The 17482-nt window shown below is 37.4% G+C and overlaps 1 protein-coding gene across 10 annotated transcripts in view; it reads right to left on the bottom strand.

The window, feature by feature from the left end:
- The window catches only part of LOC124255095 (multiple epidermal growth factor-like domains protein 10), a 49811-nt gene extending 48850 nt beyond the window's left edge, over positions 1-961 (bottom strand). For 4 of the 10 annotated variants that reach the window (XM_046688933.1, XM_046688934.1, XM_046688936.1 and 1 more), the window contains exon 1: positions 812-953. In XM_046688933.1, coding sequence (XP_046544889.1) covers positions 812-878 — 67 coding nt within the window. In that variant the 5' untranslated portion in view covers positions 879-953. Of the gene's footprint in view, positions 1-811 lie in introns of all 10 variants that reach the window. The other 6 variants (XM_046688930.1, XM_046688929.1, XM_046688932.1 and 3 more) reach the window with 4 other exon arrangements.
- Between the last annotated feature and the right edge of the window lie 16521 nt (positions 962-17482).

Raw genomic sequence — 17482 nt, 5'->3', positions numbered from 1 at the left:
CAATTCTAATGCGGACCTTCACGGGTCTCCACAGACCCACTGATACGGGAATGATGGTCATAAACACAATCAGGGCGAAATGGGATTCGAACACATGCTCTAAGGTAGCTCTAAGGGAAGCAATACTGCACAGTAAACCGCGACTAGGCCATCCGCGTCATCAGGAAACACACACAGTTACGATACAGTTGCAATAAAGTCGCAAACATGACAAAAACACAAATAGTAAGAAATAATGATCTCAATCACAAAGTCAAACAGACTCATCCGCAAAGTGTTAGGCACCCGGATGTATACATGTGCGGTCACCACTAGACGCTGAGGCAGCTGATCAGTCGTTGTTCATGATGTTAAAACGTTTTAATCTGTGTACTACAAATACTCCAACGGGCAAAAGAAAAGATACCATGCATGTGACCATACACCTGATATTAAAATTCACTTTCCTTTTTCATAATGGTGGTTTGTCGTTTTGTAATATCGGTGATTTCGACTTGGTATCGTTCCTTTTGCCCGTTAGTTTAGATAAGCTAGTAGCAGTTACCTCCCTTATAACAGACAATCGGGATAGTTTCACTTCTGCGCTCCTCTTGTTATTCTTTTTTCTCACAATGGCGTTTCATATACAATGTTGTCTTGTTAATCATTAATTTTCAGTACATCGGGAAGTGTTCATCCCTGGGATACGACAAGCACCTACAAATTCAACGAGCCTGACCACTCGTTAGTCGCCTCTTACGACAAACATGGGGTACTTCAGACAAGTTCTTAAGACCAAATTTCTGTAAAACCCTTCAACTGTTGTACTCACATTGAACGTCAGGTAATCCAGTAATTGCTATCCCAGAAATAAGTACACAGATGGTCCACACCTCCATGGCCTGATGTCCTCGCTACATGTGGCAGTGGTCATTGGGATGAGCCCCTCTTAAAGACTCATACAGTAACGGATATAGGGTTTCTATGTAACATCTTCCTTGTTCTAAAATAAGGCTTTTGACGAGGCGCCGTGCTCACTACACTCTTACACAGCGTACTAATACCACTGTTTTTAGGAAAGATACAAATTTCTTCCTTAATCGTAACATATTGCTAAACAATGTTTTACACAGAAACATTTTGAGTAAATATTTGAATGGAATCTTCATTCTTAATGCGGCTATTTCTTTGACCGAGCACCACTTGAATAAAACAAATGTATGTATGTGTGTATCATGTATGTAAGTATGTATGTACATGTATGTATGTATGTGTGTGTGTGTGTGTGTGTGTGTGTGTGTGTGTATAAGTTGTATGCTTCTCTCGAGGGTATTACCCGAGAGAGAAGCATACAACGTATTTATCTTACCGCCATGTCAAATGTACAAGATATCATTTTATTTTATGTTAAAGATCGCTACCGACTACATGACATGCAAACAAGATGGCGTCTGTCTCTCAACTGGATTTTTAACAACAGTGAAACATATTCTGACAAGCATATAACTGCTATAAAAATTGTTAATTATGTTAAAGCGAGTGTGCAAACCATTCACTGTATGAAATAGTTTAAATAAAGCAGTCAAAGTCAGTAAAAAAAAATCTGTACAAAGTGAACACAATAACAGCTGATCAAACGGTTTTCAAACTCCGGGCACGGCATGCGTCATATTATGACGTCATACGATTGTTTGAGCTTCAGCTTCTCGGCGGAGAGCTTGGCGGTTACCCTGGCAGCGGGTAATACTTTTCCCAGTTGCCACTGGGAGGGTGACACGGAAACTTGTTAAACCGTCATTGACCAATGAAATTAAAGTATTTTACATGAAGTTAAGATAAGTATGCATGTATGTATGCACAGTGGTATATGTATGTGTGTGTGTGTGCGTGCATGTATGCATGCATGTATGTATGTATGTATGTATGTATGTATGTATGTATGTATGTATGTATGTATGTATGTATGTGTATGTATGTATGTATGTGTGTGTGTGTGTGTGTGTGTGTGTGTGTGTGTGTGTGTACGTACGTACGTACGTACGTGTACGTACGTATGTATGTATGTATGTATGTATGTATGTATGTATGTATGTTATCTGTTCTGGATTCTAAGGGGCGGTGAGGTAGCCTACTTTTAAAGCGTTCGCTCGAAGACTTGGATTCGATTACCCACATGGGTACATTGTGTAGTGCCAATTTCTGTCCCCTGTCCCCGCCGTGATATTGCTGGAATATTGCTAAAAGCGGCGTAAAACCATACTGACCCACTCCCTCTATTCTAATGTAAGTTGTAAGTTAATATCTATCACGTATAACTGTATGGAAATATGTCAATATCGAAACAATTAGCTGCTATAATGTACAGGGACGTTACATCTCATTTAATTAGTGTCTTTCACTCTCAATCTGTTAAAAAAATCGAAAGAATCTAAAATGTTGCAATTTGTAAGAATCCGCACAGACAAGACAATTAAAACAGTCACTTCTGAAATAGCATTTGAGTATGATGTTACAAAAAGTCATCTCTACCAGTGAAGATGCGGGTGTCGTAACCTGGTGGTTTGTGTCGTCTTTCATGCTATCAATCATTAGGTTGGATCATCGACTATTGTTTGCGAATCTTGAAACACTCAATACAAAGTAAACGAAATATCTTCCAAAATAAGAGTCCAATATATCATTCCTACTATACCATACTACTATTCCTACTGTGAATAATAATTTAAACATTTATCAAGGACGCATTTTGTCAGACACATCGGAAGACAGGTAAATCGGTAAATCAGTTGATGAATGCACGTCCAACGGCCCATCAGACACAATCATCCATGTCATAAATAGTCTGGACCCGTAAAGATCCGGGTTAGAAATGGTCTTCAGTAACCCATGGTTGTCGTAAGAGGCGACTAACGGGATCGGGTGGTCAGGCTCGCTGACATTTTGACACATGTCATTGTATCCCAATTGCGTTGATCGATGTTCATGATGCTAATCACTGAATTGTCTGGTCCAGACTCGATTATTTACAGACCGCAGCCATACAGGTGGAATATTGCTGAGTGAGGCGTTAAATCACAAACCAACCAATTATAATCTGTAATTATTTAAATGTAAGTTTTGTTCATTACTATCTCTACCACACTTGGGAGTACTTTAGTAGTATTTTCTTCAGGGGGACTATCTTACACGAAAGTAAATAATATTGCTTCCGTGTGTGAATCAACTAAATGCACGCATTCTCAGCGTCATAATGATTCAGACAGGTGTTATTGCTCTGTGTATAAAACATGTTCCAACATTTTCAAAAAACACCTAAGTCTTGCTTTTTCGTCATTCTACAATTATTTTCTCTACAGTAAAAAATATTTTGGACACTGGCTGTGTACAGTAAAACTAAGGCGTCAACCCGTACTAAAGTTCAGTATATTAATAAATTTCTATTCCCCTTTACTGTCGAAAACATTTTTGGCGTTGAGCGAGAACAGTAGTACATCGCCTGGTCTGTAAGAAAAAAAGGCTCGTGAAATGACTTGTAATATCCTCTGCAATTCTGCCCTCAAATTGGTAAGATTCAAGAATAACGTAATCTTTGAAAGCACGCGAGTTTACGGTTTGGGTTTAGCTTTAGGTTTAGGGTAAGGTTTAGGTTTAGGTTTAGGGTTAGGGTTAGGGTGACGTGACACTTAACAATATGGCTGGTAAGTATCTGGTATTCTGTTGGTTAGGGTTAGGTTTAGGGTTAGGGTATGGTTTAGGGTTAGGGTTAGGGTTAGGGTGACGTGACACTAAACAATATGGCTGGTAGGTATCTGGTATTCTGTAGGTGTATCATAAACATTATCTGTCATATTTTGTACTCGTCTCCATTTCATCCCACATATGCTCTATGGGAGATATCCTATCAAATGTCAATTCAAGGCACAGTAACCCTAGCTGTGTGAGGATGGGCACTGTGCTGCTGGAATGTTAAAGGTCACATAAACCCAAGGGGGTACAAATACATAAATCACTAACTGGCATCGTTATAAATGAAACCCCGTCATTAAAACTACTCATTTCGACCTTTAATTGACTTAAATCGACCTTTTTGACAACAGTGCACAATTCTCACCCGCGAACGAAATTTCAACCAATCAGAGCGGCGCGCCTCTGTGACGTCATATGAGGAATAGCTTTGAGGGCCGATGCAGAATTCATCTACATTTTAGGGGTTAAATTATCTTGTTTACAGGCCTGTATAAACCTGAAATCGTGACAATTGTTGTGGAAAATTAAAGCTATATGTTCTCACAATCTACTGTCATTTACTTTTGTCTCCTGCTTTGCCTAGTTTCCGAGTTACAACTTGTTTTCATAGACGATTCTGTCAAAATCGATTGGTGTCGTTAGGCCCTATTTGTATAATGACTGATCCAAATTGATCCCATTTCTGTGTTTTTTTACCTCGACATTTAATCATGTCATGTAAAAATCTGTTTGTATTCTCAAAACAGTGTCGGCCCATAAGTTTTCAGATGCAATACAGCAATTAATACTCCCTTGTTGTAACCCGTGTTAGGTGGTATAAACCTACACATGTTATTTGTCATCATTCACTTGATGGTCAGTTGATGAATTTATAACAGGTATAATTAGTGGTAACACCACTTAGATTACCCGACAAAGGTTCCCATTTGGCATTTCTTGTGTCTGGAGTAAATATTCAACATTATAAACATCGATCAAAGGATTAACCGATAACACGCTGATTGATTAATTACTTTTATCTTACACAGCGGAGTTGTCAAAAGGTAGTGTTTATGTATGTAGATTTACTAATCTATACTGAATACACTCTGTCGTGTCGGTGTCTGCGTAAAAACAACGTCCTTCTTTCAAAGGATTAACCGGCAATACATTGATTGATTGCCCATTATTGGCTAACTAAATTACTGTTTTTAAAGAAAGGCGGACATTATGCAATTAGTTGCCAGGTGTGCTATATTGGGTGACCAATGAGACACCAATACCTGAAAAGATTTATCACTTTTTCGTATATTAAACTGTTAAAAGACACATCATTTGGAACAGTTTTGTGGATATTGATGGATACATTCCTCGAACAAGGTAATGGCCTGATATTGTTCCCATAACTTTAATCTGTTTTAATTTTAATATTTGCATTTTGTTTTTATTCATTTGTCGTAGCATTCAACAGAATCATTGTTTTCGCCGTGAAGTGTAATGAGACAGACAACATGCACTAGGGTGTGTGTGCGAATTATGATTCACATTGGCAAACTATAAAATGTCTAGATATTACAGTTCTGTTATAAATTCACTATAAGTATCAGCAGATCGTCTGCTTTTTATTTCGTTTCAAAATGCATACAAGTATGATAATAAACTAATTAGGATTATAAGACCAAATATACAGACGCACATTGACTAGTATCTACATACTGGTGATGGTCATTAACCATGGGAATGTAGAAGGAATTTGTCGCGCAGTATTGTGACTTCGACCCCCACCTCGCTTCCGTGGAAGAAATCGTTATGTTATAAGTTGTGTCATGCAAAATCCGTTTGGTTATGATTCAAATACATATTTAACTACGAGTAGAAAGTAGTCTTGATTTTCTAACTTGATGAAAACAAACTATAATCTCATTAATTCTAACAGATTTTTTTATTTTTAAAAATGGCGGCGCCCTGTCGGGAACATCCGCCAGTCTGAGGATAAATGGTATTTAGGTTTGTTTTCACCGGGTTACAAAATCAAAACTACTTTCTACTGGTAGTGAAATATGTATTTTATTGATGGCCAATAGGATTTTGCATGACATAGCGTATAACATAACAATTTCTCTCGTGGCAGCGAGGTGGGTGTCAATATAATACTACTTACAATATTATTAATTTGTTACTTCGACCACAAACTCACTTCCGAGGAAGAAATCGTTAGGTTACAAGTTGTGTCATAGAAAATCTTTATGGTCATCAATCATATGCATATTTTACTAGAATTAGTAAGTAGTTTTGATTCTTTAACTTCCGTGAAGCGGTCTGAACACAAGTAAGATATCGTTTCAGGCTTCCACAACGCTCGCTTCGCACTCACAAACATAACCCATTTAGCACGAACTGCGGGTTCCTGTGGAAATCTGTGCATGGGGACACCATCGCCCGACCCCTAGGAGCAATTGACGACAAAGCAACGATTCGGCATGTCGTCGTTGATGTCGAGAAATCATCAAAATGATGAGCGTGCTACACATTTTCTATACAACTAACTGAAAATCGTTCCTCATATGACGTCACTGCAGTGCTCTGGCGACAGAGTTACGTAACCTGTCTGTGGTTTCGTTGGCGGGCGAGAGTGAAGCAGGCGACTTTTTGGCCACTTTTAATCGCTCGGTATTAATTAACCACAAGTTTTTAAAGAATAAATTTGGTGTTCCGCATAAGACTAACCACAAATCTTTCATATGTAATGGTTAAAAGAGTAACAAAAAACAAAGTTTAGTGGTTCTTTAATCCTGGGCCATAAAGTCGGAAAAAGGAATTGCCAATGATCCGAAAATATCTCTGCAGCCCACGCATGTCACTTTGCTCTGAACAAATTGGGTTCTCTGACGTGCATTTGACGAACGCGAGATCACCATGGAACCATCTCCATAGCAATTCCTCTCTATGACAGGTATAAACTTTAGACTCCCCCAATTGCAAGACGTCTTTAGCAACGGCCAAATCCGTCAATAAATCTGGACCGAGGTTGGAGGACATGAATTTGGCACCATCCTTTGACAGTTTTCTAGGTGACGTTGTGTCAGGTTAGGTCGTATTGTGGGACGGCGGTCGTAACCCGTAATGACGTGATCAGTTCCTGTCTGTGTTGGTGTGGATACGCTGACGTCCTGGAATGGTCTGAGCAGTCTGGAACTTGTCACCTATAAGTCTGTCCTGACCTGCGTTGTAACACGTGGACGTCCTACACATCCGCGATCGGCAACTTCATTGCTGTCTCATATATTTTTTGAGCGATCAAACGTCAAGCTATTAAGCTTCTCAAATCGACAGCGGTTTTGTCATTCAAGTACAACCGTGAAGATACGGGTTAGAATATTGATCACCAGTAACCCTTGCTTGTCGTAAGAGGCGACTAACGGGGACGGGTGGTCAGGCTCGTTGACTTGGTTGACACATGTCATAGTAACCAAATTGCGTAGATCGATGCTCATGCTGTTGATCATTGGATTGTCTGGTCCAGACTCGATTATTGACACACCGTCGCCATATAGCTGGAATATTGCTGTGTGCGGCGTAAAACTAACCTCACTCGCTCACTCTCTCAAGTGCTACACTCACTGTATCGAGAGGTATATACACAAACGCGATTCACAGGTCCATGTCGAAACAACCGACGTCACGAAACGAAAAGCATATGTGTTCAGTTCACTATTTACAGTATTTACATCTGTATTTGTGTACATATATAGTTCTAATATATATTTTATTTCCCATTATTTCCTATGTGGCGACTATATATTTTTCACGACCCGCTACTTTTTGTGGCTAATATATGAAACAGGCAATGGTGTTGTCAAGCGCAGTAGCATTGGGTTGTGAGCATATGACATACGTTGTTTCATTGGTTAAAATGACATCACGGTTTCCGGTGTAACATTAGAACAGCATCAACGCCTAGCACTTCAAGCGACACGTTTCAACTTCCCTTTATCAAATATCTCCCATGTGTCTATTTACGAGGACTAGAATATCACCTGAAAGATAAACTGGCGAGGTTTGAAAACCGAAAATGGAAACCGTTTCCGGAAACGGACACAGGAGGGGCAGAAGATTGACAGAAATGTAGTTTGCATAAACATGTCAAGCGATTGTCATGCATTTCGATCAATTGATTATTTACTTATGTTGATTACTTCTACCAGCGAGGCTCCAGCGTTATGTTGGTTGTCAGTATCATATAGGGTTGGGTCAAGGCTTTTGTAAGTTACGTTCTTGAAACTGAATTTCTTTTGACCATATACGGTTACTGTTTGGCTCTGTGAACTATATATAAGCATTCTGACTGCTTGGGCGTCCTAACACACGGAATGGACTGGTCAACATACATACTCAGTGGAATTGTACAATGCTTGCAATCAGTTGATACAAATGGCATAAAACCAAAAATAGAAGTTTTTCTCCTGAAAATAAAGCCAGGATCATTGTTATATTTTCTTCTGGATTTTCGAGCTTTTTAATTTTAATCTGTAAACCACGCAAACATGTGAGTCCTAAAACGAGTGAGCAATGAGGAAGTAAATGTGCATGCTATCGTCCGCCCTAGCTTCACGGTGAGGCTCATCTGCATGAAGGACGATGGGCGGAAACTACATGGGACGAACCATCCATGTTTTCATGATTGTGTTTTCATGTCAAGAACAAATTCGGAAATATTTACAAATATTGAGTTTCTAAACTTTAAAAAATAGAATCATCCCTGTGTATTTCACCATGTCATTTTCGTAGGCTGGATATTTAATTTTTGCCGACTACCGTCGCATTTTTCAACAAGGCCTTACTGACACTACCACCTTCACAACACTCATGTTGAAAAAGCTGAATATGGTAAACATGTTAACACCTAAATGTGACCACTGGCTCAACGTATTCCTAACCCAGCTGAAGACGTTAATAACTAAAAAATTCTTTAACAGACGTGAGGATGTATGGTGATTGTGTAGACAATATAATTAAGCTTTTGACTCCCTCGTTCATTGCGTAACCCAGTAGGTAAACGTTTCCTCATCACACCGAAGGCCCGGGTTTCATTCCCTAGAACGTAGATACAATGTGTGAAGTCCATTTCGGATGTCCTCCACTGATGACACTGCATAAATATACATATAGTCGGCATGCAACAACACTCATTCACATTCTCATGGGCAAATATCACTGAAGAAACAGGATCACTATGACAATTGACTTGAATTCATTATGGATTAAGAGTTGTTTCCGCATCAGCAAACTTACGGTGAGAAAATATTGACAGTGTTACAAAATGTAAACCAAAATAACATGAGTTAAATCAGTATAATCTCAGGGGCAGTGGGGTAGCCTAGTGGTTAAAGCGTTCGCTCGTCACGCCGAAGGCCCCACATGGGTACAACTTGTGAAGCCCATTTCTGGTGTCCCCCGCCGTGATATTGCTGGAATATTGCTAAAAACGGCGTAAAACCATACTCAGCCAGCCAGCCAGTATAATCTCAATCAAAGCGACATTCAAAATAAATAAAAGGATGAAATTAACATCTGCATTAAACGCAAAATATCAAGTTCATTTAAGCTATTAAGAAAATATTCAGATACGCTGTGAAGGATACTATAAAAGCTTTGTCTGCCATGTGTTGAGTCTGTGGATTGATACAGCGGAATACAAAGGAAGTGACGCCTTCAGAATAAAACCACACATAGGGTCATGTTTCATACGTTTCCTGTCATGTTTTGAAATGGAGACAACCTACCACAACGTTTATACAATGACAAAGCAATACTTTGAGAATGCTGTGACAGTTATAAAAACTTTATATTCTATATAGTAGATACTTTCATCTATGTAGATATCCAAACCTATAAAAGCCAAGCACAACTCAATTTTCCAGACCAAGATCAAGACTTCTGGACTTCAGTAATGTTAAAACTAAACCAGAACCTCAACAGGAGTTTCACTTCACCCAAGTAACAAGACCAAGCAACAAAAGAAAACAAAATCAATAATCATACCCTTACAGATACATCAGTATCATCTGACAGTTCTGTCAATATCACTAAGGACATTCTAAACCCCAACAAACCAGTAAGCCACACACAAGTACTCATTACGAGTACACTGAAGGATATAAGCCTATCTCAAACCTTAATAGTAGACCAATTTGGGTGTGGCTCTTAGCCAGAATTGAGTACCACCTGCTAAACTTAAAACTGTGGTCATGGATATCTCATCGAGTTCACACAAAAAGCTTTTGCACCAAACTACAAAGCAATAAACAAAATCAGAAACATTCCAGATAAAAATGTAACACCTCACTTGAGTCAACAAATAAAAGGGGTTATACAACTAGACCCAACAATAACACAACAACAACTAGATTCTCTCGTCCAAACAGCCAACAACAACAGAACACAAACCTAAACTCTTTCTGCCAACAGAATCATGTCAAAAGAAAAACCAACCAACTATGTAGTTCTTGCCTTCCAAGGCACTAGCCTGACAACAAATATACCATTGCTAGCATCATTGATCGCAAGGTAGAACCTCACCTTAAAAAAATACACAATGTACAAAGTGTCTCCAATATGACCATATTCAAAAAGATTGTACAGAAAACCAACATTGCACTAAATGCAGCAGAAATAACCATACATTCGATAAACGTAAAGCTTGTCTTTCCTGCATCCATTGCCGGATATCAGGCCATAGCTCACTTTCCCATAAGTGTCGATATAAACAACAGCTCACAGCTGAACTCAACAGACATGTAACCAAGAAAACCAAATACACTAAACAGGCAAACAACAACTATCATAAAACCCACACACAAGATAGATACAATCAGTCTATTGATCTAAATCGGGAAAAACCAAACACCTCAACTCCAAACAGTAACAAGGTACTACTCAAAATGGATCTTTCTATAAATGATTCCAGGGATAAACAAAACATCAAACACTTCTCTCTGAGTTTGAAAAAACCTCTGGTACAGCATGAGAAATCACAAAATAAAGGAAAACCTCAACCAGTAACATTTCAAACATCAGCTTTGAGCACTTACAAAGAAAAACAAAATAAACCCACAAAAGAAAGTGAAAAGCACAAACAAATCGAATGCTGCAAGACGACTAAACTACTCAAAATACACCAAATCAATCAGTCCAATGACCTGTACCAAACAACAGGTCACAGCTCTTACAACCAACCCAATTTCAATACTTTGGTTGAATTCATTACGGATGTGGCACTTAGATCTCCCACAAGCACGCAAAGATAAAAATAAAATTCCTCTGGCACAGGCAGCTAGACAAAATGTAAAACAAATAATACAAAAGGCCAGAGACCAGGACTGGCACAATTTCTGCAGCAACCTAAGCTTCAAAACAAATTCCAGAAAAGTCTGGAAAAAAATAAACTCAATGAGGGATAAAAATAGAAAACAATACATTCCAGTTATAAACAACAATAGAAACAAACAACAAGAACTAGTAGAACTGCAAATGACTGTCAACATTTTCAAAACAAATCTCAAAAAGCAGCAGCCTACAATCTACAAAACCCCCAAACGCATCTAATTTACAATATACCTTTTATTGAATTGGAACCTTACAACGTTATCAACCAAAAAAAAGGTACTGGCCCAGGTCAAGATAATGCCAGCTATATCATGTTAAAATACGCCCCTACACCATTAATAAACCAACTACTAAAACTTTATAATACAGCTTGGATAAACGGTCAAATACCAAAAGCCTGGAAACACTCCCTTATCATACCCGTACACAAACAAGGCCAAGACGTAAACAAAGCCGAATCATATCGGCCAATATCTCTTACATCTAACATATGCAAAACCATGGAGGGTATGGTTAACAACCGCCTTACACAATAACTCAATCAGGCTTCCTCAAACATCGCTCCACCATAGATCATCTAGCACAAATCCATAACTAAATCAGAACTGCACAAAATACAAAAAATACACATTTGCAGTCTTTTTGGATTTCCCCAAGGCCTTTGATATGCTCCGGAGAGGGGGTGTCATCCAAAAAGTACAAAAGATGGTTTAAAAGGGGCACTTCTAAATTGTGTATCAGCCTTTCTAACAGGCAGAGACTTTAAAGTCTCCATAGACGCAAAACTATACACAAAATGCCAAAAGAAACGTTACCCTCCTACAATTATGAATTACTTAAAAACTATCAAATATATTTAAGAAGGTATTAGTTTGCAAGAAAGCTTATAAACACAGCTTTATGCAAATCACGAAAAAATTTCTCAAATGCATTCATATTTAGGTGAAATACATCTTTTTCAGAAGAGTTAAATTGTCCTATTTTCGTCCATGCCGAAATAAACTAATAACAGTGATTTAGATGTCCAAAAGAAAGGTTTAAATAAAATTCCGCGTTGAGACAAAGATTAACCCTTTTAAAGTCACCGTTTTTCAACTACAATGTATTTAAACAAGAAACAACTGTTGCAGAGTGTGTAAAATGTAAAATAATCATTCCTATGATTTCAGTCTTTTAAAACATTTTCTGCTGAATTGCAATTGTGAAAACAAGTAAAACGTGTCTTTCATATTGTGAACAAATGTTTGGGAACATCTACAATTATCTTTGTTAAACTTTTTGCTTGCAAAGTAACATTTTTCCATTTTCTGTTAATACATAGCAATGATCAATCGCCAAAACGCAGCAATATTTAAGCAGTATTTGCTTCCATTTCACATGTAGAATGATTATATAGGTTATAAAGAGAGCCTAGAATGCATGATATTATACACAAGTAAGAGAACTGTGCCCCGATTAACAGCTGAAGAGAGAAAACGAGCCATTGTAATGGCGCAGGCGGGGTCGTATCACGGTTATATAAAACTGAGTCAGGGCTTCAGACAGACTGGGGTCCCCGTAGACAGACCAAGAAGAGGACGTCCACGCATCACAACACCAGTTGAAGATAGGTAGCTACGTCATTCAGGAAGGGGGGTAACGTTTCTTTTGGCGTTTAATGTACACTAGAAAATGGCACACTCTAGGGAAGTATCATCTCACCCACTCTCTTCAATGTTATGGTTGATGATATATTCAACAAACTCAGTGAAAACATAAACAAATCCCAGTTTCCCGACGATGGAGCAATATGGGTTAATGAAAAATGAAAAAATATACACAAAAACAAATTCAAGCTACACTTAACCATATTGAAAACTGGGCCAACCAATGAAGGTTCCAACTCTCTACCACTAAAACAACAACTGTAGTATTCAAAGCACAACATCGAAGAAAACAAAATGTACATCTTTATATTAACAAACAAAAGTTACAGCAATCAGATACAGTAAAATTTCTAGGTCTAATCCTTGACCAGCACTTAACATGGAACAAACACATTCAATTCATACAAGAATAATGCAAGTCAGAGCTCAACATTATTAAATACTCATCACAAAGTAAATAGGTTAGCAACAAACAAACATTACTATTACTATATAAATCACTCATCAAATCTCAATTAGTCTATGGCTGCGAAATATTTCAAGATATGGCACAAACACATATAAACAAACTCAGTTTCATTCAATTCCAAGCACTTAAATGTAAAACTGGGGCCTTCCCAGGTACATCCCTCCAAGCATTATTGGTAGAATGCGGGGAACTAGACCTCACTCTCCAATGGGAAAGATGTACAATGAAATATGTAACTGATCCCTTAACAACCCCATTACAAACAAAACTGAAAACTACTATACATCTCTTAAAAATAAAAATAAAATCATTATCAATAAAGGCAAATACCCAAAACCTTTTGGACAAAAAATACAGGAAATGAAACAACAACTTGATTTATATACAACAGAATATAATACAAACCCATATTACAAATCTCTTCCTCCAGCATTACTGCCAAAAATATTGGCCAACACAAAACTTACTGAAAACTATATACTTAATAAATTCACAGTGCAAGAATTCATACAACAAAATTACAATCCACAAGATAATCTTTACATCTATACTGACGGATCCAAGGACCAAAATGATAATACTGGTTTTGGTATCTACAAATCCAAAAAAAGCCAGAAACAATCCTATAATCTCCCAGCAAACTCCAGTATCTTCACAGAAGAACTCGCAGCCATAGTTCAGGATTTGCAAACAAACAAGCACTACCATCTGCATTTTTTAACGGATTCCTTAAGCTCCATACAAGCTCTCAAAAATTACTCTACAACAAAAAGACTAGATCTAATCAATAACATATACAGAAGAATACTATACCACCAAAATAAAAATAATCAAGTACATTTTATCTGGGTCTCGTCACATATCGGAGCCCATGGCAACGAAATGGCAGAACAAGCTGCCAAACAAAATAGAAATACCTAACTCCAAAACAGACCTAACAAATAAAGTTAACAACACAATAATAGATAAATTCAATTATAACTTGCAATGAATAGGAAAACATTATCCACTCTACCAAATTCAACAAACACTAATACAATCTTTTTGGGGTAGTAACACCACTCTTTCAAAATTTCTATATTTTGTTCCCCCTCATTTCTTAATAAGTGTACTACCCCGTCGCCGAAATACCTTAGTTGTGCGTGCGACGTTAGATAAAGCAAATAACTACTACTACTGTAGATGAAAGTTTCTTCAGTGTAGATGTAAGTATCATTAACGTGGATGAAAGTGTTATCAACGTGGATGTAAATATTATCTGTGTGGATATATCATTTACATACATAAAAGTATTATCTACATGGATATATCATCTACGTACATGAAAGTATTACCTACATGGATATATCATCTACGTTCATAAAAGTATTATCTACATGGATATAATATTTTCATCTACGTACATGAAAGTATCATCAACATGGGTATATCATCTACGTAGATGAAAGTATTATCCATTTGGATATATCATCTAAGTACTTGAAAGTATTATCTACATGGATATATCATCTACGTACATGAAAGTATCATCTACATGGGTATATCATCTACGTAGATGAAAGTATTACCTACATGGGTATATCATCTACGTACATGAAAGTATTATCTACATGGATGTATCATCTAAGTACTTGAAGGTATTATCCACATGGATATATCATCTACGTACATGAAAGTATCATCTACATGGGTATATCATCTACGTAGATGAAAGTATTACCTACATGGGTATATCATCTACGTACATGAAAGTATTATCCACATGGATATATCATCTACGTACATGAAAGTATTATCTACATGGGTATATCATCTACGTAGATGAAAGTATTACCTACATGGATATATCATCTACGTACATGAAAGTATCATCTACATGGATATATCATCTACGTACATGAAAGTATTATCTACATGGGTATATCATCTACGTAGATGAAAGTATTACCTACATGGATATATCATCTACGTACATGAAAGTATCATCTACATGGATATATCATCTACGTACATGAAAGTATTATCTACATGGGTATATCATCTACGTACATGAAAGTATTATCTACATGGATATATCATCTACGTACATGAAAGTATCATCTACATGGGTATATGATCTACGTACATGAAAGTATTATCTACATGGGTATATCATCTACGTACATGAAAGTATTATCTACATGGATATATCATCTACGTACATGAAAGTATAATCTACATGGATATATCATCTACGTACATGAAAGTATTATCTACGTGGGTATATCATCTACGTACATGAAAGTATTATCTACGTGGGTATATCATCTACGTACATGAAAGTATTATCTACGTGGATATATCATCTACGTACATGAAAGTATTATCTACATGGATATATCATCTACGTACATGAAAGTATTATCTACATGGATATATCATCTACGTACATGAAAGTATTATCTACATGGGTATATCATCTACGTACATGGAAGTATTATCTACATGGATATATCATCTACGTACATGAAAGTATTATCTACATGGGTATATCATCTACGTACATGAAAGTATTACCTACATGGATATATCATTCACGTACATGAAAGTATTATCTACATGGATATATCATCTACGTACATGAAAGTATTATCTACATGGGTATATCATCTACGTACATGAAAGTATTATCTACGTGGATATATCATCTACGTACATGAAAGTATTATCTACATGGATATATCATCTACGTACATGAAAGTATTATCTACGTGGGTATATCATCTACGTACATGAAAGTATTATCTACGTGGATATATCATCTACGTTCATGGAAGTATTATCTACATGGATATATCATCTACGTACATGAAAGTATTATCTACATGGCTATAGGTATCATCTACGTGGACAAAAGTATCATCTACGTACATGAAAGTATCTGGATGTAAGTATCATCTACGTGGATGTATCATCTACATACATAAAAGTATCATCTACGCAGATGTATCATCTACGTACATGAAAGTATTATCTACGTGGATGAAAGTGTATTCTGTGTAGACGTTGGTACCATGTTCGTGGACGCAGCAAGTATAACCTACATGTACGTACATGAAAGTATCTTCTACGTTGATGACATTGTGACCCTATGTTTTATGCACAAGCATGAATTGAGTCAACTTAACATCACAGGGAAAATATTTGAAAGTATGCTACGCAAAAACAAACAAGCCTCGCAAGTGTACAAGAGAGTTGACACATACGACTAAAACAATTACTTCCTTGTTCAGGTTGGAGTCGCAGTATGTCCCTCGGTCATTACAGGGAAATAATAATAAACACATTCCGTTCGTGACTGCTGTGTACTCTATGCTTACTGAATATAGAAACATCGACTTGCGTACCAGGAAGTAATTGAACAGGTCAACAGAGACCGAAACAAAACGACAAGAAATGTCAAGCACGTGAGCTTGAAAAAATTGACAGTAAACATTTTGCTGGTATATACTGCGAAAGGAGAGATACATGCAGGTTAAGAAGAGTTATGTTCATTTTCTCAGGTCTAATACATATTTTCAAGTAAAGATAAGTGAACATGGCTTTACGCCGCTTTTGGTAATATCCCAGCAAGGGAAACCATAATTGGGCTTCACACACTGTAGCAATGTCCGGAATCGAACTCCGGCTTTCTGGGTGAAGAGCCAACGCTTCCACCAGTTGGTTACCTTATCGCCCCTTTGGAAACCGATCATAAACCGAACACTGTTCCCTGGTATGTTTGTTTATTGTTTAACGCCTGCCTCAGAATAGTCCAGCTTTATGACGTCATACTGTAAATGAACGCGCCTGGACCAGACAATCCACTTTTTGACATCATGAGCATCGGTCTGTGTACCTTGGTATACAATGCCTATGCTGATATAAATTGCGAGTTGCCGTTTTTGTCGTAACCTGGTGGCTTGTGTCGTCTTTCATGTTATCAATCATGAGTTTGGCTTATCGACTATTGTCTACGTATCTTGAAACATTCAGTACAAAGTATACGAAATATCTTCCAAAATAAGAGTCAATATATTATTCCTACTATATCATACTACTATTCCTACTATGAATAATACTTTAAAAAATCCGGGTTAGAACTGATCTTCAGTAACCCATGCTTGTCGTGAGAGGCGACTAACGGGAACGTCTGGTCAGGCTCGCTGACTATTTTGACACATGTCATTGTATCCCATTTGTGTTGATCGATGTTCATCCTGTTGATCACTGGATTGTCTGGTCCAGACTCGAATAT

The sequence above is a fragment of the Haliotis rubra genome, unplaced genomic scaffold, assembly GCF_003918875.1.
Source record: "Haliotis rubra isolate DU_JTF1 unplaced genomic scaffold, ASM391887v1 Scf592, whole genome shotgun sequence".
Taxonomy (NCBI): Eukaryota; Metazoa; Mollusca; class Gastropoda; order Lepetellida; family Haliotidae; genus Haliotis; species Haliotis rubra.
The sequence above is the reverse complement of the archived record's forward strand: the minus strand, read 5'-3'. Positions and strand labels throughout refer to the sequence as shown.